This window comes from Protopterus annectens, chromosome 11.part0 (assembly GCF_019279795.1).
Source record: "Protopterus annectens isolate FY-2018-M chromosome 11.part0, PAN1.0, whole genome shotgun sequence".
Classification (NCBI taxonomy): domain Eukaryota; kingdom Metazoa; phylum Chordata; order Ceratodontiformes; family Protopteridae; genus Protopterus; species Protopterus annectens.
The window spans coordinates 68,031,742-68,058,229 of record NC_056745.1 but is presented as its reverse complement, the minus strand read 5'-3'; the positions used below and the strand labels follow the sequence as shown (position 1 = coordinate 68,058,229).

The 26,488-nt window shown below is 40.2% G+C and overlaps 1 protein-coding gene across 2 annotated transcripts in view; it reads left to right on the top strand.

Moving 5' to 3' along the window:
* The window catches only part of ZCRB1 (zinc finger CCHC-type and RNA binding motif containing 1), a 364,751-nt gene that overhangs the window by 38,907 nt on the left and 299,356 nt on the right, over positions 1-26,488 (top strand). Inside the window, exons 1-2 of one of the 2 annotated variants that reach the window (XM_044087451.1) lie at positions 2,387-2,408; positions 9,606-9,693. In XM_044087451.1, the coding sequence (XP_043943386.1) occupies positions 9,610-9,693 (84 nt within the window). In that variant the 5' untranslated portion in view covers positions 2,387-2,408; positions 9,606-9,609. Of the gene's footprint in view, positions 1-2,386; positions 2,409-9,605; positions 9,694-26,488 lie in introns of those variants that run through there. The other variant, XM_044087452.1, reaches the window with a different exon arrangement.

Here is a 26,488-nt window from a genome sequence, read left to right as displayed (position 1 = left end):
TGGTCATTCCAGTTGAGACAGGTGTTTGGAACATTGGCCTATTGAGTGTCGGGTACATTGGATCTGGACACAGAACCCTCTGGTTTAATCTGTACGATGAAAAAGGACTTTCTTAACAACAGTGGATACTTGGCGTTCAAAGAGCAGTTCCTTGTTGACGTAAGTAATGTTGTTGTGTCTTTCGGCTTTTCCCGTTTATGGGGTCGCCACAGCAGAACTCCGGTCCGCTAATGATTGGTAGTTGATTTTTATGTGCCGAGTTACCAGCCCTGACACACAACCTTCAACGAAGGTACGCCCATTCACGCATGTCTCCACGCAGAAGACGCTCTAGCTGAGAATCGAACCAGATAGCATCTTACTGTGAGGCGACAACGCTACAGCAGCACCACCACCGGGTGTTGACGTAAGTAATGAGATCCCAAATTATGGGATCGGTATTAAAGGTTGTGTTGTCAATGTGATGGCTACGAGGGGAGTAATGTTTGCTGAAGGATACGTTTGTACACTTCATGTATTTAATCTTTTGTTTTGACACCAGCTATTTGTTCAGGACAGGCCCTGTTGGAGGATTTTGATGTCCTATGGGGAGTTTATGGTGGTAGCAGGTTTGTAGTCCTATATAAATGTGATCAGCCACATACCCTTAACATTATTAGCTTCGATCTTTGAGAAGTAAATTCTAAAGAGGGATGGACCAAGGACTGAACCTTTTGGGTACACTACTAGTGACAGGTCTTTTTGGAGGAAGTAGATCTACCCACCCTAATTGCTGGATACTAATTGTGAGCTAATTTGCTATTCAAAGAATTATATAGGAAGTTATTTATTGGCATTTGTTTACCGGGAAATTCCACTGGGCCAAGCAGAGCCCATTTTTAGTGGAGGCCTGGGGAGAAAGGCTTTATAAGAAACACAAATGGAATATGTAGTACATCATAAGGCATATATTTTGAGTATCTAAAGCACAGAGAAAGGAAAAAAAATTCTAAACAGTAATACATTTGGAATATATTCACACACTTGATGCACACTTTAATTAAGCTAATTAATATTTAGCTGAGAGAGTTCACCTATGACACCAGAGTGTAGGATGGTGCTGATTGCCTTGTTGAGATCTAGATATGGAGTGTGCACTGTTCTGCCCTTAACTATTGCCTCTGTAACTTTTTAAAGAAGTCAGCCAGGTCAAGTAGGCAGGACATGCATTGACAGCTCTGAACTAAGTTGGGCCAACGGTTTGTAGGTCACATGTATCCTTATTTAATTCCATAATAGTCCTTTCCATAACCTTACAGATGAGACTGGTCAGGCTTATCGGTCTATAATTAGCCAGGTCCATTGAAGCCCTACCTTTTGTGCAGTGGAATGACTATTGATGTCCTCTATTCATCCAGCATGAAGCCTGTTTTGAGGCTAATATTGAATAGCTAGAAGTCATGTTTCAAGCTGTCCGGTAGGAAGCCTGGTGTGTTATCTTGCCCCATAGGTATAGTGCTCTTCGCCTTTGGTGGCTCCTTGACAGCCTTGTGGGGAGTTTGAGGGTGTAAGAATGACTATGTGGTCTGAGAATATTGGAGGGAAGAGGGGGGTGAAGTTTGAGTTAAATTTGGCCAGTGTAGATTGTCTATGTCTTCAAGGTCTGAGTTTGTGAGATCATTTACTGTTACCTTTGCACAGTACTGGATGTCGTTTCTAAGGGTTTTCACATAATTAATGAAGGTAATTTGCTTATCCTTCCCCCGGATGGCTGTTTTTACCTCAAATCTGACTTTGTTTGATATGATCAGGGTATGGAGTTACTTGTTTAGTCTAGCAAGTGTATTTTTGGTATCTTGAGAGTTAGACTTATTTTTGTGTGCAGTTAGTTTTATTTTATTTTATTATGGAGCCTGTTTGGATTCCAGCACGGACTCAGGCAGGCTGTGGTGAATACTGCTGACTCTAATATAAAAGTATGCTTGGGAGGCATGCTGACATTTTTTCCTCCTTTTTAATTGGTGTGAATGTGCTTTGGTACCAAAATATCACCCCCCCCCCTCCCGATACATGTGTGCAGTGTAAATTACATAACCCCAGGCTTCTGTTTTTTTATTTAATCTGAAATTATATCTTAATTTTTGACCATCCATAGATTTAGTTGTATCATTTTGTTGTCCTATGGATATCAGAACCACTTCTTGATGGTTATTTTAACATTTAAAAGCATTTTCCCTGAAACTAGGACACAGACGCATGTTCAGACGGTAAATAAAAATTAACCAATTCGCTAATATATTGAGACCAGACCCCATGACTTGCAGATTGATGATGGTCCGTTTGGGAAGGGTAATATCAAGTCTTTTCCTTTTGACCCACTTACAGGATGTCCAAAGCTAGATGGCTGTTGGGGCAAGTGTCAGGCTGAGGTGAGTAATCATTCTTCGTTGATATTGATGTCTTTTTTTTTTTTTTCTTTTAAATGCCCTAACATCATTACAGGTGTGTGTCTTCAAACTGTGTACTTTCCCTGTAAAGGTAGTCTGCAGTTTGTATAGCTGGTGTGTGAAAGAAATGCAAGCCCATAACCTTGCAGAAAAAAACTAGAATTACAAAGTGTTGAGCCCTTTTCACTAAACATCCATAACTTGCCTTCCTTGCCCATCTTCAGACAAGCCCTCCTTCTCCAACTTTCAGATGGTATCCAGTGCTTGTATAATAATAGAGCTTTTCTGTCAGGGCCTGTGTTGAAATTGGGCTTTTGCTCATATGAACTATCCTAGTTAACAAATGGAAGTAAGTAAATGTATGTTTTCAAACATAACTGATACAAGACACAGCTAGATGTTGCATATTTTTTGCAAGGCTATAATTTTCTCTATCTTTAACTTGCATACATTGCATTGCAATACTGCTGATAGGCTGAAAACCACTGCACCCTTAGCTGTAAGCTGAATAAAAATATTTACTCCCTTATATTTTAGTTCCACGCTTAATGTGGAACTGAATGTATGAGTTGCATGTTATTGTACCATTGTTCATAGGTGCTTACTAGGCTAATGACCACACAGGCCTTTTTAAGCCAAGCCATGCATCCCAAATCTCTGACAAAGTTCTGATACCCTCAATAACACACGAACTACAGAAAGAACGGGCACCCCAACCAAGTACCATGTTCAATCATAGCCTCACCTCAGGCTTTGTGCCCACTGAATGGCAGACAGCGACAGCTGTCCCACTCCACAAAGGGGAAGCCACCACAGACCCCAGGAACTACTGCCCCATTAGCCTGATGAGCCTGGTCTGCAAGACTATGGAATGTATCATCATGGAACTTATAAACAATGACAATGGTAATCTCCAAACTCTGGACCCCACCCAGTTCGGGTTTGTAAAAGGCAGATCATGTGTCCTAAACCTGATAGACTTCTTTGATGCGATCACCAAAGCTGTAGATGAGGGTAAGGTGGTTCACACAGCCTATCTAGATCTCACCAAGGCTTTCGACACCATCCCCCACTCACTCTGGAATTATAGATAAACTCACTAAACTAGGTATAAATCTCTGTGTCACAACATGGGTTACCAACTGGCTCACTGACAGAACCCACACTGTGAAAGTAGCAGACTCCAAATCCAACTTCAGACCAGTGACAAGTGGAGTACCACAGGGTTCAGTCCTGGGTCCTCTCCTGTTTGGTATCTACTTCTCTGAAGTACAGGCTAACACAGAAGGTCTTTGGCTAACGAAGTTCGCAGATGACTGCAAATTAAGAGCCATAATCAAAACTCCTAACAATGTGGACATTCTACAAAAGGGCCTCACTGAGACAGATGCCTGGTGTCAAAGCCGTGACCTCAAGCTCCATGCCAAAAAAGTGCATTGTCATCCCTTTTGGTAAAAAAATCTGTACCAATGAACTACTGCATAGGCGGTAGTCTACTTAACACTGAAAGTGTGATGAGACCTTGGGACACAGGTGGACAGTAGTCTCTCCTTTGATCACATCGCCACAGTAGTCAGGAAATCCTATGTGGCACACCTCATCACAAAAGGTTTCTCATCCAGGAAAGAAGAGGTCATTGTTCCCCTGTACTCCTCACTCATTGTACCCATTATAGTGTACAATGCCCCTTTTGGTATGTACCTCACAAGACATCTACAACAACTGGAAAAGCTGCAGAAATACCTCCATAAAGAGGATTACCAGCGTCAAACAGATGCCCTACACAGACCATCTCAAAAAACTCCAGCTGTACACAGTCGCATATCGCCTACTCAGAGGTGATCTCTGTCTAACATACAAAGCTATGTCAAACCCAGAGCTGTTGGACATGCTCCACTTAAAGAAATCCCAATCCCTCCGAGCCACATGCTCTAAGGACCTAAACGTTGTCACCACAATAAACAGAGCATGCTGGAGGGATAGATTCCTGTCCCAGAGACTTCCCATACTCTGGAACAAACTACCTATCTGTTTCGAACAAAGCTCCTCATTAGCACTCTTCAAGAAAAATCTTGATGATTGGATGGGAGATTGGAAATTCACCCCAGGGATCACTTCTGTGGTTCTTCTCGACAGGGGCACAGGAAAATTATTTTCTTGGGTGGCGAAAGCCATGGTACCTTTTGGCTAGGCTTATATAGGCCCTAGGGCCAATAGCCTAGTACCTACCTATGAACCTATAAGTGTAAGCAGGGCTTGGGAGACTAAACATTTACAAACTAGAGCCTGGGAGCTGAACCATTTACAGGTTGACTGTGTCCATTAGACACATAGCTGCCAAGCCAGGGATGAATTTCCTGTTTCCCATCCAGTTGTCCAGGTTGCACTTGAATTGGGTTAGGGAGAAACTCTGCTTCACATGGATGGGGAGCCTGTTCCAGAGACGGGGCATTCCCTTTGGTACATAATGTCTCTCCAGCAAGTCCTATTTATATCACAGGCAAGGTTTAAGTCTTTAGAACAAGTAATTCTGGTCCTGTTGGTTTTGCGGATATGCAGGAGGTCCATTAGAGTGGGGTCTGAGAATGTCCTGTATGTCAGGTATAGCTCTCCCCTCAAATGCCTGTAGGAGACAGAATACAGGGATAGAGCCTTGAGATGGTCTGTCTAGAACATTTTGCTTAAGCCTTATATTCTTTTAGTGAGAAACCTCTGTGGATGTTCCAATTGTTTGGATATGCCTGGTTAGGTACATACCAAAGGGGGCTTTGTACTTTAATGATAGATCTAATGAATGCTGAATACAGTGGAACAATGACTTCTTTGGACTTGGATGCCATACCTTTGTTTATAAGTTGTGCTACATAGAATTATTTCCTAACTACTGTAGACACATGATGGTCAAAGGTTAGATTACTGTCTGTGTGTGTCCCTAACTCCCTGACTTCTGGGTCAGCTCTAAGGGGTGTATTGTCAATGTGATAGTTTCTCAGGGTGGATGACTTCCCAAAGGTTACTATTTTGTATTTCTTGGCGTTTAGTTTTAGTCCATGGCTCTGATGCCATTTGTTTGTCTGTGTCAGCCCTTCTTGGGGAACATTTGTGTCCGTGTAAGATTCCATGACATCTGCTAATTTGCAATCCTCTGCAAATGTAGTCAGCCAGAGACCACTGACATTGATCTTGACTTCAGAGAAGTAAATGCCAAAAAGAAGCAGTCTTATTGACCGATTCCTGAGGGACTCCACTTGTGACTGGCCTCTTTGTAGAGGTGGACTCCTCAGTTCTAACTTCCTTGATCCTGTCTGTGAGTCAGTTGGCTCTCCACCGGGGAACATATGGGTTTGTACCTAATCTCTTGAGTTTGTCGACAATGCCTGAGTGAGGTATTATGTCCTATATCTTGGCCAGGTCAAGGTAGGCAGTGTGAACCATTTTGCACTCATCCATTGCTTTGGTGACCTTCTCAAAGAAGTGACCAAGTTGAGTAGGCATGATCTGCCCTTGACAAAAACAAACAGGATGAGTCCAGTGTCTGGAGGTTTACTATATCTCTAGTATCTCCATGATAATTCTTTCCATGGCTTTACATATAAGATTAGTGAGACTTATGCGTCTGTAGTTTGCAGGGTCTGTAAATGGCCCCTCCTTTGTGTAGAGGGATGACTGTTACCTTTCTCCATTCATGAGGCACAAAGCCTGTTGGCTATGGTTAAATCGCAATTCCAGAGGCCCTGATAGGTCATGTTTCATGCTATTTAGAAGGCAGCCTGTGATATTGTTTTGGCTCATTGATGCAGTGTTTTGGCCTTAGAGAGAGCATTAAGGACCTGTTCCCTAGTGATAGCAGGGGAAGTTATATTTGATGTTATTTCCTGAGGGAAGATTGAGGGGGAGAGGGGGTAAAGTTGGAGCTGAATTTATCAGCCAGTGGGTTTGGTATATCTTCTGGCTCTGTAAAGGTGGCTCCATTTACAATGAGCTCTGCATACAATTGTGCATTGCCTTTAAGGTTGTGGACATAGCTAAAGAATACCTTGTGGTTGTCTTTGGCCTGGAGGCCAAATGCACCTCAAATTTGCCTTTGGTAGACTTTATTTGTACTCCGAGCTGTTTGTTTACTTTCGAGAGTGCTTTTATCTGCTGGGTGCTGCATCTCTTAATTTTTGTCTTGATTGTCTTCCCTCTATTATACAGCCTATTGATTTTTTGTGATTCCACCAGGGTGGCTTGTTTTTTGAGTTAGTTCTGTACTTCTTCCTGGTGGGTACAGCTGCCTCTATGCAGCTATTAACATGCTTGTAGAGCATTTCTGTGAACAGTTCTGCATAGACAGCAATGTTCTCAGGGTTTATAGGGGCTTGCAATTTTGTTAGGTTATCACTTAGTAGCAGCAGGTTAGCCTTAGAGATATTCCTAAATATTCCAGGTTTAGCTGGGGGTCCAGGTTTTATTTTTACTTCAAAGGAGACCATTTTGTGGCCTGACCTTACCTAGGAAGATGGCACAGTAGGGAATGCGCTGCACTGTCCCATAATAGTAAGGACCAACTCCAGTATGGCTGCACCCCGGTTGGTTTATTGACTGGAATCTCTGTGCCTGTACATTTAGTGTCATATAGGATTCCGAGTTAATACTGGGGTAATTAAAGTCGTCAATAAATATGGTATTGGGTTGGATGGTTAGTGTTTCTAATAAATTTAAATACATGGTATGGGTTTTCTGGGTCATAGAGGGGGACCTATAGCTGGCAAGGAAGTGATATTGGATTTTGCCTATGGTGATTTGAACTTGGAGCAGCTCAAGCACATTGCCCTGTTTGACCAGCCTTGAGGTGTATTTATTTTTGCTGTAAATAGGTACACCTCCACCTTTAGTCCCTGTCTGTGTAGTAGCTGGTCTAAATATGTGGAGTGCATTATAACCTTGCACTGTTGGTATTCTCTTCGTGACGTGCGTCTCAGTGACCGCATAGACATCAGCATTCTCTAGGTGAAAAGGGAGTAGAGTTTTTGTTTCGACTCCTAACATTGAGCAGTGATGCCTTTTAGATTTTCTTGGTTTTGATTTGCTATTTCTGAAGTACTTTCAGTTTGGTGTTGCCTTAAAAGGGCACTATGGGGGAAGACAATGCTTTAGCTAATGTTCGAAAGCCAAGAGGGGAGAGGTGCAGGCCATCCCTGGCAAAGCAGCATGGTCTGTTGACCATCTCCTTCCAAGCTGACAAATATTGCACCCGTTACAATGACACCAGAAACTAAGCCAATTATTAGTCATATTTTGTTCATATTGTGGCATCATCTTTGGAGAAGGTAAAATGCTGCTCAGTGCTAGGCTTGTACCAGCCTGAGACACACATTCTGAGAGCTCCATGATGTCGCCCTTCATGTAGTCTAGGGAGGTACATCTCAGGTCATTTACTCCTACATGGACTGTGACTGAGTGATACTGGTACTTGTGGTTCAATGACCTGAGTGCATGCATAATGTGGCGGATCCTAGCCCCTGATAAGCAATTGACCTTGACTTTCTCCTTACTCAGCCTGGTGAGAGGGACATCAGTGTGTCACACAATGGAGTCTCCAGTGACCAGGATGTTGGATTGTGCGATGGCTTGCCTTATGGACTTAGAGGTAGAGGCCCTATGAGATGTATCTCTGTGTGTTGATGTGTGCGTTTTTAAGAGAGTTAATTTGGGGCTGCTGAGGGTATTTGTTATGTGTACTTCATAGAGGAGGTCTTTGTGATTTAGGAAGGTTACATTTAAGTGCCTCAGTATATGTGGGTCTATATGTTTGCTTTGTATTGTGTGTGATGGGTGCAGCATGTGTACCACAGACAATCTTATTGACATTAGGAGCACTTTTATGTGAGAGCTGTGCCTCCAGTGACATTGTGTAAATACATCTCTCGTATACCATATCAGTTTATTTAAGAATTTAACTGGTTGTCAGTTAACATGAGTCAATGTCTACATTGCCTCAGGATGCCCATATCCTCCAAGCTGGTAATGGAGATAGTGGGAAAAGTTCATATCCATGTGATCTACCGTCCTCTTTGTTATGTATGTTGTTCATGTTTAGCTTCAAAAATTTGTGTGTTTTTTGTCTAGTAGTCCTGCATCTCAGTGAATATAATGCAGCTGTGTTACTTGAAACTGTTTTGGTCTTCGGCCTTGACTGTGGCCTGAAAAGTATCCTTGTCAGTTGTTAACCAGATAAGCATGCTAGCCAAGTAAATAATGTAGCTCAGTTGTTGCTGTGCAAGTGACGTTTATCTAAAAAAAAAAAATTCAAAATGACATTTGAGCAGGTAATTCAAATGTTTCTGGTGGGGACAGGCTATGTCACTTGTGCCTGTACATTAAGTGAACAACTCTGAGGTCACTGCACCCAGAGATAAGAGTCTTCATTCACCTGACTGGCACTTTGACAGCTGTGCCTTATGCACTTCTGGCTGTTGCTCAAAGTTACTTCTCCCAGGTTTTTGAGCACTGTCATTTGTTGGTCAGGTGGTACTAACCTGTTTAGAGACTGTGGAGAATTGTAACTGAAACTGATCGAATTAATTCTTCATGTGCTTTTCTATGTTCGTGGTATTACTTTCTGCTTTGTGCATCACGGATGTTTCACAGTTTACAAACATTTGAGTGCTCTGTTAAATGGACACAAATACTGCTTAATTTCATCAAGTACTTCTAAAATACACGACTAAAAATATTTTAATGCTTACACTGTTGAGTCTTCTTTTGGAATGGTTATTAAAATAATTTTTGACTTCATGAAAAAACTTTTTTGAGACATTTGCTCTCCACTGTCTGATTGTAGGCCCCTTCTTGGACAATTAGCTCATTTGTTGTGACTGAGAGGGGCCTTCATTAAATCGACCATCAGGGGTGGTTCTTTTGTTTTTTTTTTACTATTATTTTAAAGCAGACCCTTTTGCTTGCCAAAGGGCATGCAGTAAACCTTTTAAGCATGTCTACAAATTGCAAATAGTTATCTGATCAGCATTTTCAGCTAATAGCGTATGTCTGTTTTGCTGTCATGGTTTTCATTTTTAGGCACTAATTTCTTTATGGTTAAGTGCTTCGTGTAGCTGTAAAAGTATTAGTTGTTTTAGAAAATTATGTTGTTTTGTTCTTTTATTGTGTTGCTCATTCATGTGTTTTATTCCACAGAAAAATGAGTGGGGGGTTGGCACCAAGCAAAAGTACAACATATGTTTCCAACTTGCCGTTTTCTCTTACCAATAATGATTTGCACCGGGTAAGCAGTGTAAACAGTTTAGTTTACTTTTCTTGCATTAATGAATTTTTGTCTTGGTAGTAAATAAATTTAGTTTTAAATATCATACCATTCTTCCATTTTACCTTGATAGTGTCAAAACCGTAATCAGGATGCCTGATCAGCCAAGTGAGGGACTGTAAGGCAAAAAAATAAAACCGTACTTTGTTGATTTTGTGTAGCCTGAAACCCATGGACAAGTATTCATAGAAAATGGTGAAGTGCAGCTGGCTCTGTATCCGTGTATTACACCTCGTGAATACCATTGCAGAGACACCTTCTTATTACAGAGGAATAGAAAATGGTGAAGAAGTGCAGCGCTCTGTATCCGTGTGTTATACCTCGTGAATACCCTTGCAGGGGCACCTTCTTATTACAGAGGAATAGAAAATGGTGAAGAAGTGCAGCGCTCTGTATCCATGTGTTGTACCTCGTGAATACCCTTGCAGGGGCACGTTCTTATTACAGAGGAGTTTGAATGACTGCAAATTGCTCAGCTGAGCAGTTTTACAACGTCAAGTTGTGTGCTTGGGCACCGCTTCATTTTTGTAGGATAGGTTCTCCAGACCCTACCATAGAAGAGACTTCCTCTACCCCCTTACTGACAGGATGTGCACACACACACACACATTATGGCAGATACTGGTTTGGCAGTTATTTTAACAGTTGTCAAAGTTGCCGATATAAACTGCAATTCAGCAGTTACTTTAAGTGTTGTAAACTGTGAGGGAGAGGAGCATGTCTAGAACTGTTGCAGTGACTGTCATGGTTGCATTAATCATCTCCGTTCATACCAACCACAGGTCATTCGTAGTGCAGTTGTCCTTTATCCCCTGCGCAGATCCCCTCACTGAAATGTGTAAATGCATACTGCTACCTAGTGGTTTGCACTTGGGCATTTTCTACACTGTATTATGCTACTTACCATACAAAACAAAGTGTAGGACTCCTATATCATGCAAACACCATAAATGAGCAGTCCACTGGGCTACTTATGGGCTTTATTACCTTAGGCCGCCTCCCCCTGCTGTGATTGCCTTGTAATGCAAAGTTACACTTTTAGGCAACATGGGGCTCTATGAATAGGATAAGCTTGGCTAGTTTGCAAACTGTCACTGCACAACTTTACTTCCTCGCCAACGAGTGTACTCGTCTGCACTGTTGTGGAAAACAGAAAGCATGCTGTCGCAGTTTGTTTCAGTTTTTATATGTCTTAATTATTTGGCTGGATCTTTCCCAACTCCCAGACATTTGCTTAAGCAGAATTTGTCCCCTTTTGTTTTAAGACATTCCTACAAATGATTCAGTTTAAGGCATATAGATAAAGCTATCTTCAAGATAAGCAATCACTGTGAAAGTTCCCAAAACTTAGTCCTGTTCAGGAGATGGAGCTTATGCAGTTTGACTCCATAATTTGATGTGCGCTTCTTCTCGTTGTTACGTTGTTTACTGAAGTTACGGACTTCAGAAACATGTGGCATGACCATTTTTATTTGTATGGAATCTGTTAGTTTGGTATACAGCTTTCCTGTGATCATTTACCTCTGGAAGGACCACTTATAATAAAGGTTGGCAAGGATATGTTTGACTTTCTGCATAAGTGTTAACGTGAAATGCAATGGACGAGTATTAACTGATACTCTGATTAATTGCAGAAACCTCCTGAAACATAACGCGTGATTGTAAGCTGTTTAACTTCCTTTCTGTCACCAAAGTGATCTGATAAGAGAGAACCTGCTTGTGAGGGCCTTGACAAAATACTGTATAAATGAAACTCAGCACTTTTTAATTGTATAAAAAAACTGTCAGGTGTGGTAACGTATGGTACTTTCTTGGCTGTTCTCTTTAAGCTGTTTAGCTACTTTCTTGTTAATCTCCCTCCTCTCTGTTTCACACAAACATGCATACGTGCCCACACACACAGACTCACACATGCACACCATTCTGTAAGAGCTGGCCAAAGTCCCTTGTGTTTATTTTGCTGTTTTTGCACATGCTTTTACATTTTTGTGTCTTTGTCTTCATGACTGAGTAAAAGCCATAGATAATGCAGAATTGTACAGGCTGACAGATGAATCTCATCTGCTGTCTTACACTGCCTCAATTTAATTTCAGATCCTACATTTTCAACAACTTAGTTTTTGTCACCAATACTATGTGTTTCTTATCTGGCCCAATTATTTTTATATTTTCTTAATGTCTTAAACAAGATGCTAGGGTTTAATAAACCATCCCAAGCATTAACCTGTTGACAAATACTTGAGTATGTATATTTCTAAGTTTTTTATTTTTTTTTTTTTGGGGGGGGGGGGTTTGACTGTGCTGTCAAACTGTGATTTTTGATTTTTTTTTTCCCCCAAATTTACTTCCAAGATGGCTGCACATTGAGTAACGGATATCCCAGTGAGAAAATAGAAACTTGGCAAAGAAAGCCAGTGGATCTAAATTTCTGGTTAAAGTTTCAGTATCTGGCTAATAAGTACACTGCCTGAATGCCAGAAAAAAAGAAATACAGAGGACCTGAAGGAACATCAGCTACAAAAGGTGACGAAAAAACAGTGACTTGGAAAAGGACTGCAGCTGTTCAGCAAAAAACAGTGCAAGCTCCAGACATGACTTTCAGTAACCTTTAGGAAAGTATAAGACAACTGCACACAGACCTGATTAAAATAACAAAACACTAATAGAGTTTATCATCTCAAATAACAAAGGCTGGAAAAAATGGAAGAAGCTTTAAACAGTCATTCAGTTGAGGTGATAAAACTACAAAACTCAAGAGGTCGGAATGAAGAAAAGGTTGGCTGAATTTGAGACTGCAAATATTTTAAAATACACGCTAAGGGGGAAATACAAAAGTTTGTCCAATAAAACTGAGGTGTGAAACAGAAGGAGACCGTGTGCTTATTGTTCTTCTGGTAATAAAGACCACAGAGAGACTGTGCCAGTGAAATTGTTCCCAATGTTTCAATGGAAAATGCTTGAGAGAAGGAAAAAAACACGAGAGTCAACTAAAATCAAGAGTACATTGGGAATGAAGCAGGGACAGGATTTGGGAGATAAAGATGAGCAAGAGTAAAACCAGTAACTTGAAAACTGACAAATGTGGGATTACGAAGCAATAATTATATTTGTGAAACATAACAGAACAAGAAAATCAGGAATACTATAGCAATAACCCACGCCTGGGTGTGGGTAATGAGGGATTTACCCACGGTTGGCGTGGTTTGGTCCCGAGGGCGAAGCCCGAGGGACCAAACAAAGACCACCGTGGGTAAATCCCGCATTGCCCACACCCAGAAGTGGGTTATTGCTATAATACTATGACATTATTTAAGAAAATAAATAATTACTTTTCTTAAATAATGGCATTGTATAATGCCTCTTTGCTGCCCTTCCACAGCTGTCTGGTATCTGCGGCAGTTCTGATGTACTGCGCATGTCTACGCAGTACATCAGAGCTGTGGCTAAAAGCAACGGAGAAAGCAAGATCTCCGTTGCTTTTTACTGTTTTGCTATGTTAAATGGGTTTAACATAGCGAGACAGCTTTAAAATAAGCAACGGAGATATCCGTTGCTTATTTTAAAGCTGTCTCGCTATGTTAAACCCATTTAACATAGCGAAACAGTAAAAAGCAACGGACATCTTGCTTCCTCAGTTGCTTTTTTTTTTTAAAACCTGTCTCGCTATGTTAAATGGGTTTAACATAGTGAGACAGCTTTAAAATAAGCAACGGAGATCTCCGTTGCTTATTTTAAAGCTGTCTCGCTATGTTAAACCCATTTAACATAGCGAGACAGGTTTAAAAGCAACGGAGAAAGCAAGATCTCCGTTGCTTTTTACATTTCGCTATGTTAAAGGAGTTTAACATAGCGAGACAGCTTTAAAAAAAGCAACGGAGATCTCTGTTGCTTTTTAAACCTGTGTCACTATGTTAAACTCTTTTAACATAGCGAGACAGTGTTTTAAAAGAGACTTGTACTAATGGAAAAAGTCCGGGCGACCGGACCTTTTTCCATTAGTATAAGTCGATTTACAACATGCACGCTGGCCAATCAGCGTGCACGTTTTGGAATATTAATGGGGGGTCATGGTATAATAGACTTTTTTGGACTTTATTAAACTTGTAGGGGACTCTCAAGCATATGCCCTACTTCATGTCATTAATGTTCAGAAAAATATTTAGGAGAGGGGAAGAGGCGAGAGAAAGTAAAACACATTTTTTTCTTAATGGTACTATTTTAATTGTGCATTTTGCTTTGTATGCTATAAAGTTTTCTCAGTTATTTAAGTGTAATGGGGTACTGATGTAAATAGGTGCTCCTGTTCTTTTTTTTTTCTCCCTTCTCTCTCCTTGTCCAGTTTTGCAAAATGTAGGCAATGCAATGTAAAAAAAAAAAAAAAAAAAAGAGGAGAAATCTGCTTAAAAGAGAGTGACAAAAGAAAAATTAGTGTGCTTTTTCTCATTCTTGCATACGGGAATGACTGGATTAAGACTCTTAGCTTGATCTAATAACAAGTTTTAGGATAAAGTAAGTAAATGAAAGAGTATTTAATATTGTAAGGCTATTTTTCCTAGTAAGTAAATAAATGTATGCTTGGCAGTTTTGTGTCTGGTTCTCGTGTCTCTAGGAGACGATCTGAAAAATAGAAATGGCTTGGCGATAACGTCTTTTGAAAGCATTCAAGTGTTTTCCCACCTGAGAGAGCTATAAAGATGAGACAAAACAAGACACAACTTAACAGAAGCACAGGCTGCACCATGCATCTTAGCATGGATAACCTTTCATATGATATCAGTCTTCACTTAATCCTTGACAATGGGTTCGGGTCTATATCTCGGAACTAACACGGCTGTTACTCCAGCTCGCACCTTCAAAAACCTCTCTAGCTTATCTTTACCCTGAATGCTCCTTTCAACATTACCTCAGATCTTGTTTGCCACTTTTAGTGTCAGACGCGTCCTTTCCAGCCAGCTCTCAAGCGAATTGCTTATACTAATTTTCTGTACGTTTTTCATCTTGTTGTTTGATTTTAATCTTTCTGTTACTTACCCAGACCTTCTATAAGCTCCTGTCAATCTCTCTCTTTCATTTTGATTAAAATGATCTTTGGTAATATTTTCATTTCCTTTCCCCTTATTACCTCTGGTAATCTCTTGTACCATTGTTTGGTACTTCTTCCATCTCTCTACTGTAATGGTAATTCTGTCATACCATTGTTGGTACTTTTTCCCTTTCCTTTGATTTAAAAAAAAAGTCTTAATTTTTCTCCTGTGTGTGTGTGTGTGTGTGTGTGTGTGTGTGTGTGTGTGTGTCTAAAGCAGACAAAGCCTCAGCATCACCTTACTTTCTGGTTCCAGTGGCTTCGGAACTAAAGGAGTTCCATTTTTAACAATGACCTCCTCCAAGCCATTTCCTGGAGGAGCTCCGTTCCCAAAGAGCCTCACAGAATCTGATGTTTTGAGGCTAGTGGATCAGCTCCTGGTGCAGAGGGGTTTAACTACTTTGGTTCCTAGTCTCCCTAGCTCAGGAACCACATCCATCCTTCCAACTGTTGTTCCAACTCCCTCTGAGCTTTCAGAGTTCCCGGCGCCAACAGCCCCGGTTTTGATTGTATCGGTGCCAACCAGATCTGTATCTCTGTCACTAATAGCAGCCTTGAGTGCTTCGATTCTGTAAGAACTAGAGGCCTATCAGGGCCGAAGCTTCATTGTCTGTTCCAGTGGGCATGTTCCATTCCGATATTATCGTATCCATCCATGCCCCGGCTTGTGCTTCGGAGGCAGCTTCCTTGTTGCTGGGTGTGACCGCTGTTCCGACGAAGTCTCTCCGTTTTGAGCTCCCACCCCTCTACAGGAAGGCCTGCCTTCCAGGCTATGGAGAGGGCCTTGTTCATTGTGGGCTTGCAGTCTATACTATCTTTTTTGGGCCTATATCTCAGCCCTTCCCCTCCCCCAGAGCTACCACCAGTCTCTGTCCTCGGGCAGAGGGCACAGAAGCCTCAGGATACTACAATGTTAGTTATGTGCTCTCTCCGGCACATCCCACCGAAGAAGTTCCCCTGAAGAGAAAGTGCAAGAGGAAGCACTTGGACTCCCCTGAAGAGTCTTGCACAGAATAAAACAATTTTGATGAAGGGAAGGTTCCTCAAGGTCACCCTGGAAAACATCTGATTTGGAGACATCTTAAAACTCCTGAAGCAGAGGGGTATTTGGACTTCCCACCAGCTTTCCTCTGAGGAATCGGTATACCTGCAGGTCTTCTGTGCCCGACCTTCTACCTCTCAAATCTCTCCACCTGCTGACAGTCTAACTAAACTGATTGCTCAGTGGGCTTGGAAAGTTCCTGATTTATCAAGCCAATCCCCAAGAGACCAGACCACATTTTATCAGCTCCAGAGGATCAGCAGCATTGGTCAAAATATATTCCAGTAGATGCTATGGTGGTTGCAGCTGCCACTAAAAAGAAATTTGCGCCCGAGAATCCTAGTATACATTCTCCTAACAAGGAGTTTAGGATGATGGATAGATTTGAGAAGGGTGTATACCCTTCATTGACCTCTGCACTTAGGTCTGTCAGGTATATGGCACACTTCACCAGACTCCAGCAAGACCTGATAAAGGATCTATCATGTACTCTGACAGGAGCCGTAGTTGAGGGAGTGCAGGACAAATTAGCTACCCAGCTGGCAACACTGGAGTCTATACGTAATTCGTCCATGAGACTTGTCGTGCGCACAGCTCAAGAGATGACTAGGGCAGCGGGTTCCGGTGTAGCCATCAGGAGACATGCCTGGATGCGCTTATGTGAGTTTGTGGAGCCATTTAAGTCTTCTTTCATCAGTGCTGCTTTTGACAGATCATCCCTTTTTGACCCCAAAGTTAGATACCCTCACCAGATTTGAGAAAGATAGAAAGACCCTTTCTGCTGTGGTAGTATGCTTTTCCACTCCTCAGTGGCCTTACACCAGGAACCAGAGGAGTGGGAAGCTATAGTTCAAAAAGTCCCAAGGGCCTTTTCAGGACTCACGTGGCAACTACTCCCACCAGGGGAGAGGGGGCAGTTACTTTGAAAGATTCCGTCCTATAGGCAGAGGTGGTCCACAAAATCGGGGTTCCAGGGATTCATTCCCTGGTAACTCTTACCAGTGCTCCTGAATGGTGGCCCGATTGCTGCCCTCTGGAGGCAATCAGGGGGAAACTATCCTTGCACCTCTCTGCGTGGCTGAAAATAACCACCAACAGTTGGGTACAAAGGATCATGACCAGCGGTTACAATATTTCCTTTTCAAATCATCCCAGTCAAACAAAGAGAATCCCAGGCATGCCTCCCAGTCACAGAAATATAAAAACTGCTCGACAAAACAGTCATCCAAACAGTCTCACCAAACCAGATAGGATCCAGAGTTTACTCAAGATTCTTTTAAGTGCCAAGTAAAACCGGAGGCTGGAGACCGATCTTGGATCTCAGTCAGTTGAACAAGTCTGTTCAACAAACCAAATACTGGATGGTCAAAGTTCAGTCTATACTTCCATTCTTAGCAAAAGATGATTGAATGTGCTCAGTAGATCTTCAGGATGCATATTATCACATAAATATAGACAAACGTTCCAGAAGATTTTTATGCTTCCGGCTGGGAGCCACTCATCATTTCAGAGCCCTGCCCTTTGGTCTCATCACAGATCCCAGGGTGTTCAAATGTGTGGCAGTGGTTGTAGCTCACTTCAGACTGTAAGGATTCCAGGCGTTTCCATATCTAGACAACTGTGTCATTACTGCAACCACCAAGCATCTGCTGCTGCAGGCAAGGGACTATGTTCTTCAAACTTGCTCCTCGCTGGGGATCACAGTAAACTACGAAAAATACCATCTGGAGCCAACTCAGTATTTAGAGTTCATAGGAGCAGTGTTAAGACACAAGCACCTGTATCGCTTCCCTTCCTCCTCTAATTCCAAGTCAGACGGCTTATTCACAACAGAACAGTGACTCCAAGACTATTGTTACAGGCTATGGAATCTATGGTGGCCACCATCACTTTAGTTCCGCTAGTGAGGGTCCACATGTGAATTCTACAATGGCTCTTAGTGTCACAATGGTCCATACTTGAATAATCCTATGTCACAGTGGTCATACTTGAATAATCCTGTGTCTCACCAAATACTGATTACCAATTTATGCAAGAAGGACCTGAGTTGATGGCTTCATTCCAGCAAGATTCTATAGGCCGTCTATTTGTTGCTTCTCTTCCCCAAGCCAATAGTGATCATGGACGCATCCCAGATAGCGTGGGGTGGGCATTATCTGGGAAAGTCAGTCCAAGGCACTTGGTCCCAGTTAGAGGCCAATTTGCACATCAGTTGGGGGAGTCGCAGAGAGATACTCTCCTTCATAATTTGTCCCCCCTCATCCACTTTACGCATTTCCACCCCAGCTCCTCTCACATCTCAGTTTCTGAAAAAATGCCAATGGGTCAAAGAACAGGATAATTTTCATTGCCCCTGTTTTGGCCTGGACAAATATGGTTTACCTTTCTTTGGCCTCCCCTAGTTCAGAAACGTTGGGTGCTGGACCGAGTTCCAGACCTGTTGCCTCATCCAGACGGACTTCCTCGCCCAAGTCTCCAGAATCTGAAGCTCACTGCGTGGCTTCTCCAGTTCTCATGTTAGCCAGACATTCTGCCACTGCCCCAGTTCAGTGAATTGTTCTGGCCTCCCACAAGCCTTTGACTAGATGACTGTATAGCAGCAAGTAGCAAAACTTTTCGATATGGGCTACAGACCATAATCTTGACCCATATTCTGCATTAGTTCATAAAGTCTTGGAATTTTTAGTATTACCCTTCAATGCCGGGATGTCTACGAGTGCATCTAGCTGCAATTTCAAATTTTCATAATGGTCTAGATAGTTCAGCTCTAATGTCCCATAAGCTTTGTAAAACCTTTCTGAAAGAAATCTTATTAAATAGACCTCCATACAAGGATCCTTCCACACCGTGGGACCTCAGTCTAGTGCTGCAATCTGTAATTAATTAGTCTCCATTTTGAACCGTCTGCAACTTGCGACTTGAAACATTTATCACGGAAAACTTTATTTTGATTGCTGATACCTCTGCTAGTAGAATATATTGATGTAACGAGCCTTACCTTGCAAACCTCCTTACATACTTTTTCATAAGGACAGGGTATCTTTGAGAACAAATCCCTCCTTTTTGCCAAAAATGGAATATGACACTAATGTAAGCCAGACTATACAACTTCCCATCTTTTTTTCCCAAATTTTCAAACAAAGGTGAATATTGTCTGAGTTTGTTGAATGTTCACAGACAATTACGTTTTTACCTTCACAGATCAAAGGAATTCAGAAAATCTGATCAGCTGTTAATTTCTTTCTCTTCTGCTGCTCTGGGCAAACCAGTTTCTAAGGTTACTTTGGCTAAATGACTCAAGGACTGCATAACCTTCATTTATAACAAAAGGAAAGTGTAACTACCGGGACCTATAAAGGCACATTCTATGAGAGCAATAGCCTCTTCTACAGTTTCCTATGCCAGGGCTTCTATAGATGATACATGTGCAGCGGCTACTTGGGCATCCCCGCATACCTTTATTACCCATTACAAGCTGGACCTAGTCTCTAGAGGAAGAGCATTATTTGGCTCAATGGTACTCTGGGAATTTACTTCCGTGAGATCTCCCAAGATTTTGGTAGCTGGGGACTTTGTCCCACTGTCAAGAATCAAGTGAAGACTGACAACATCAGATAAAAAAGTTATGTCTTACCAAAACAGTCCATCTGTGTTGTCAATCTACACTTATCCTTGACATCCCCATCCCCACCATTCTTCCCCCTGCTCTTTTTGGGTTTCTTGGTGGAACGGATCTATCCCAACATATAGAGTATTATGTCCATATGAATACAGATATGGTCTCAGATCTGTTGTTTTCTCTCTCACTATCTTATGCAAACTTGATCAGGGGTAATGTTGAGAGGAGCATTGCTAAACTCCATGTTTTTGGAAGGTGAGAGCTGGAGTAATGGCAGAGTTGGTTCCAAGATATGGAACAGTATCCATTATCAAGGATAAGTGAAGATCGACAACACAGATGTAACGTTATGGTAAGACACACATTCTTTTTTTTTTAGGTTAACTCAAGTCGGAGAGTGTGGCTGTCAGTTTGGAACACTTGTTCCTCTTAGGAGGGTAAAACATCAATATTTGAAGACGTACATAGTTTTGTTTGTTTATTATTAAGTTAGTAGATTTTAGGGGGTATTGGGGTGGGTTTTTTCTAACAGCTTTCAATAAAACAAAAAGTTTTGTAAGATGCAACATAGGCTCAAATGGATGTGACAAGAAAGAACTTCCAAACAGTATATGCCTGTAACACAAAAGTTGGAGCTAGACATTTAACAAAAAAGCTGTTGTACATAGAAGGTGGGAATAATAACTAACTGTTTAATACAATGATAATTTCTGTAATGTATTTAAATGTCAGTGGTCTCACAGATAAATACAAAAAAGAAAGAGTAGTGAACTATATTAAAAAATGTAGAGTGCAAATAGATATGCTAAAGGAGAAATTCTTGGAAACAAATGAACATGTGAAAGGTTTTCAGGGTGGTTATTCAGCAGAATACCTGGGACAAAGGAAAAGAGGAATTCTTAGATTAATTGCAAGAGGAGCTCCAGTAGTGATGGAAGAAAATAAAGTTAATGGTAGATTTGTAGTACTAGGGGGCTACTGGCAAGGGAGGAGGATACACTGGCATATATGTATATTCCTCCTAAAACTGCTATAATGTAGCTTAAGAAATTTTGGGGAGAAATCCGCTTTCAGCAAGGAATATTGCTTATGGAATTTGATTTGCAAAAGTGAAAATGTGTCTGGGGGCTCAAGGTATATTTTTGAAAAAATGTATGAAAATATTTGGCCTGGAAGATTTGAATTCCGTAGCAGGAGTTCAGAGTGAATTTACATATTATTTCACCAAGATGCAAAAACTGAGCTAGGCTAGGCAGAATTTACCTTTCACAGGAATATGTGCATTTAATTGAAGGTCTTGATATGCACCCAATAGCTAATTTAGATCATGTGCCGATAGTAATTAAAATAAAAACACAGGGTAATGAAATAAAAATGAGGCACTGGTGGTTTCCCACCTGTCTATTGAAAAGAGAAATTTAAGGAATGGGTAGTGGAAATTATAAAGGAGCTATTAGAGAAGATAGAAATTTCTTCTGAAAATATTGTTAGGGAGTGTGATAAAGTTAAAGTGGAGTTTAAAATCAAGTGGAAATAAAAGAAAGAGATATGGTTAAGAAGTAAGAATTATTTAGAGTGACTGACAAATGTTAAAGTATTGCTAAATGGGGGAATCTCGTAGAACAAGAAGAGGACCAACTGTAGAGTGCTAAACAGAAAATAAGGGATCACCTCAGTAATATGCATGAGTTTAGAAAGATTCCTGTTAAGCAACTGTTTTTCAGTCATTCCAGAGCGCAAACACTTTCATCACAACAACTCAAACCTCAAAGTAGAAAGGACTATTGCCAAGCTTAGGGAGCCTATAACAAGAAAAATAAGAGATCCTGTAGAAGTATTAGAAATATTTCAGAAATTCTATTAAAGTCTGTATAAAGCAGAGAAATATGGAAATCAAGAAAAAGTACAAATGGAAATGTTAATAGAAGAATTAAGTATGCCAAGGTTAGAGGTGGACAAGGCTCAATTACGAACAATCAGGATAGGGAATGAGATAAAAATGGTGATGTGTATAACCAGTCTACAGGAAAGTCCCAAGGAATAAATGGCATTTCTGTAGAAGTTTGGAAGCTAGGAGGGGGAAAACTGTTAAAGATCTGGAAGGTTTTGCTTAACAGTATTTTAAGAGAAGTACCAATATCCTGGAAGAAGAGTGGTAGCTATAATACTTAGATGGTAAAGATCCGTCAAATCCTGCTTCATACAGGCACATTAAATACTTCTTCTTCTTTTGGCTAAACCATGATTATAACGTGTTTGTCTATAATGGCTAAAAAGAATGGCTAAAGTGATGCCAGAATTGAGATATATATATATATCATATTAATGTGTTTTTTGTAGGGGAGGAAAACATTCAACAACATTAGCAGAACATTAATGATCCAGAGGGAAGCAGAATGTAGGAAAAATACCACTGTTGTTGGTGGGTCTTGATGCAGAGAAAGCATTTGATAGAGTAAGCTGGGACTTTATGAGCAAGACAATGGATGCATTTGCATTTCCTTATAAATTATAAGGTTGATTTAGGAGGATGTAGGAGGGATTGGGGACGAACATTTAAAATGGGTAGGTTTCTGTTTGAGCAGAAGAACTAGGCACTGGTGTCTTCTTTCCCCTTTATTTGCATTATATTTCGAGCCACTGGCAAAGAAAATAATGGCCTGAGAAATTCAAGGATACAGTTGGTATGGCAGTAAAGAAAAGCTGGCTGGCTCTATTTGCACATGGTATTACTTTATAGCTGATAAACCCAGAAGAGGACATTACAGTGTAATGAAACATTTTCAGACAGTTTCAAACGTTTTCGGGATACAAAATTAATAACTCTAAAACAAAGGCAATAGCGGTAGGTTATATACCCACACACGAATTGGTTCAGCAATATTCATATTTATGGGTATGTGATAAAATGAAATATTTAGGAATATGGATTAAAAATTATTCTGGTGTGACAGCTAATGATATGTGGAAAGAGACTGAACAAAAGGTAATGCAAAAACTGAGATATTGGAAGCTCTGTGATATGGATAGTAAGTTGTAAACAGTTTAAAATGTTTTTAGTCTCTTTAATCTTATACACAGGTGAGGCATATTTTTATCAACCAAAGGAGATGTTGTGGATGGCAATTAATAAAGAGCTAAAGGATTTTACCTGGAAGGGGAAGATGGGAAGAGGCATGTGGGATAAGTTGATTCTTCCAATAGAAAGAGGCAGATTGGGATTACCCGATTTTGAAGTGGTATTTCAGAGCTACACAATTAAGGCTCCTATGTATAGCACAAACAGAAACCTATAATTCAAAGTGGGAAAGAATGATGGAATGAGGAAGCTGAAGAAGCAAGGAGAGGCTGGGATTTTGGATGCAGACGTGTAAAGAGAATAACAGTAATTGTACAGGATATTATATTCATAAAGTAGCAGAAGGTATTAAGAACTAAGCCGATACTGGCATGGAGAATGGAGATTCTGCTTACAGAAAATAGGCAAGAGGGGGCTGGAATTTATTGCCGAAAACTGACTAAGGAACCAATGTATTGGGAGCAGATAACTAGAGAGGGAACAGGAATATGGGAAGATTCCAAGGATTTATTTGGACAGCAGGTTAGAGATTGCCTTCCCTATCAAGGATTGATATCAGAATATAGGCAAAGAAAAAACAGCAGGGTGGTTCTAAATGAAAAACCAGCACTGTTAGAATTTTTTAGTAAAATCTAGAACAGAAGCTGCTTTTAAAAAAAGGAATAATTGGTAGACCTTATAAAATATTGCATGATAACTATAAGAATCAGAGGAGGTTAGAAGGATTGGGAAGAGAGACTGGATAAGCAATTCACAAAGAAACAAGGGGGATATTTGTTTGTTTCCGAAATATGCAACAAAATCTAGAAGATTTAGGATTTTTGCTTGGAGGTGCTTACATAGATATTTGTATACCCCAAGTAAACTCTAGAGAATTTTTCCTCATGTAGACAACAAATGGTGGTGTGATTAGGAAGAAAGATGTAATTGGGAACATATTTTCTCGGAATATAATGAGTTGGCAAACTTTAAAGATTCTCTGCAGACTATGCTATCGGCTATACTGAGTGAGCAAATTAGTATAACTAAGGAAATAATTTTTCTGAGCTATGATACTGAATCGGAATTGCTTAGACATAATAAGGCCTTGTTGATTCTAATTGTGGTGGCTGTCAAAAAAGCAATTACTAGAAAATGGAAATCCGTCAAAATCAATTGTGCTAGAAGTACTAAGTACAGTAACAGAGATAAACAACTGGAACTGGGATCTTTAGAAAAGGATAGCAGCAAATTGCGTTGCAAAAATGGGAATTGGAATTGTGGGAACAATACTTGGAGGGGAGGAATGAGATTTAAAAGCAGGCAGGATTTGAATGAGCTATGTAATGTTTGGTTGACAGTGATTGGGTAGATTATAAGTGATGTATAATATTTGCAACTAATATGTCAATATGGTTTGTTTTATATTTATTAAATTACATCTTATAATATAGGCAATCATACATTTAATGTGTGATTGCCTATGTCCTAAGGGATAATTTAATAAAGATGTTTCTTGTTTAAAAAGAATTTGTCTTAGTCCACTTGGTTTGAGCTGCCTGACAGTTTGGAAACATGGAAGGTGCCCTAAAACTTTGGAAGCTAGCAGGCCGTTATATCCTTAGCAAGATATAACACCATTTAGCTAAGGTTACTGCAGCAGCAGTCATTTGAACGTGTACTGTTATGGTGAGAACAACTGTACATTCACCACTAAGTAACATTTAAGCAGAGCTTACCGAAAGCAGTGGCACACATTTACCATAATAATCAACACTTCCCTTATTCAAACAAGCTTAACCGTGACCTGCTGCAATGTACAGTTGTATTCCAGTGCTCCCAAGGATCTTGCCTACTGTCAGCCCAGCACCTTTGCAATGCTGGCTTGTCAACAGTGACTGACGTTATCCAAGATGTGTTTTGTACACACACTCACACAGTGTTTTCTTTGAGAGTTTAATAATATCTCTCCAATACAAACGCCCATTCTGTCTTCATGCTAACATTCTGCCAGTAGCTAGACCAGTCTGGCAGACTTACAATATTGTTATTTTTACCCCAAGGTAAATTCTGACTGCTCATCAGGTCTAAATTTTTTTCCACAGTTCAGTCTGTCTTTGAAATGTGTCCAGAAAGCAGTTGCATGGTCCGTCACAGGCAAGGAATTCCAAGCTTTAACTTCTATCCCTTTGCCTCATTCTACTGTGCATACATCTGAAGGGAGATTAAAAAAAGCACTTGACAGTTGCTCTGTTTTAAAAAAAAAAAAGAGTTCCAGGTTATCTGCTTTTCAAAATCAAAGCCAAACAGAACACTGAGCTTTAGGTATTGCAAGTATGTGAGAAGCCATGCCTCAACAGCTTTGCTGTATTCCACTGAAAGCATTTACATATTCTGTACCATTTATATATTTTCTTAAATGTATGCATTTTGCATACTTCAAGATTTACTGAAAGCAATATGGTTTTATATTTAAAAAAAATGTTTTTTGTTTTTTTTTTAAAACAAATCAAGCAGAAACTTCACAGTGTGGAGGGTGTAATGTTCACTCCGTGAAATATGTTCTGCACCTAGTTCACGAATAAAAATCGAACTGTAAAATATGTACTGCAAAATAATAAAATACTAGGTAGTCCACAGTTGAGTTAAAAATGGAATATCCTTTATTGTTATTCCTTTATTTTTTTATAAAGAAAAATGCAATTTAACTTGTTTTAATACAGCCTTTCAGTGCATCTTGCTGAAAGATATGTGAAGATTTCATTCGGCCTATTGTGTCCTGTGCCTTAGGCTTTTCTCTAAGCAGCATATTCTTGTAAAACAGTTACTTTAACAGCATAACTCATTCAAGCATCTGTCTTCTTTAAATCAAGTGGGCATCAAGTAAATACAGCCGTTTACAAAAACTTAAACTGTAATAGTCAACATGCATACCTCTAAATTTTAGTGTCTTCTTAACCCACTAGTCACAAGGGTGCAGATTGGCCAAACATTTGTATGAGTCCCATGTGTAACCGTCAAGCTTGTAAACTATCTTTATGAATGTAACTGCATAAACCACTATGATACATATTTTATTACATTATTTCTTTTGGGCCAAACCATTTTCTCTTTGTGCTAATTCAGGTACAAGTTGTATTTTATCCCGTACAGTCAGAATATGATCAGTATATTGTTTTCTTGTTATGGCTTTCTTGGCCGCTGTCCCTGTCAATTAAAACTGCACTTTTCTTCCTCATACAGCATATGTGAACATCAAAACCAAATATAGTTCTGTACAATTCTTTCTCTGATGGTTGTTAGCTCCTTCTTGAATCTACTTAACTTTTAGACAACAACAAAAATATATTAATAAGTGCTTATAGCACGTATATCATACCTCCAGGTTTTCATTCCTTGTTGCCTTCCCAACTTCCACTCGTTATATTCTGCCTGACATAAAAATGCATTGGTGACGAAGGTGGAGAATAACTGTTTGGGAGTAGGCAAAGTAACCAGAATATAGTCGTCTGTTCCTGCACCATATATAGGAAAGTGAAAGATATTTTGCAAATGCTTTAATGAGAAGTTTTATGTATAGAATGAGTGACAGATAACAGTGAGCAAAGTTTATACAAGATCAAGAAATGGCTTTAAATTATTCTGGTAAGTAAACTAATCATTTTTACAAATGTTTTAGCCACATCCTCAAGAATTTTGTGCATCAATTCAACCAGCATGTTTTTGGGGATGGGTAGAAACGAGAGTACTCGGAAAATACCCCATGCAGACATGGGAAGAACATACAGAGCTCCGTATGGCTTGAGGTCAGAATTGATCCTATGACCCTGAAGCTGTGAAACCATGATCTTGCCACTAAGCCAAAGTGTTGTCTTTTCTTAGCACCCATACTTTAGGTGCCTGCTTTGTGGGGGAATGGGATGACAACAGTTTTAAATGAGATGATCACAGTCT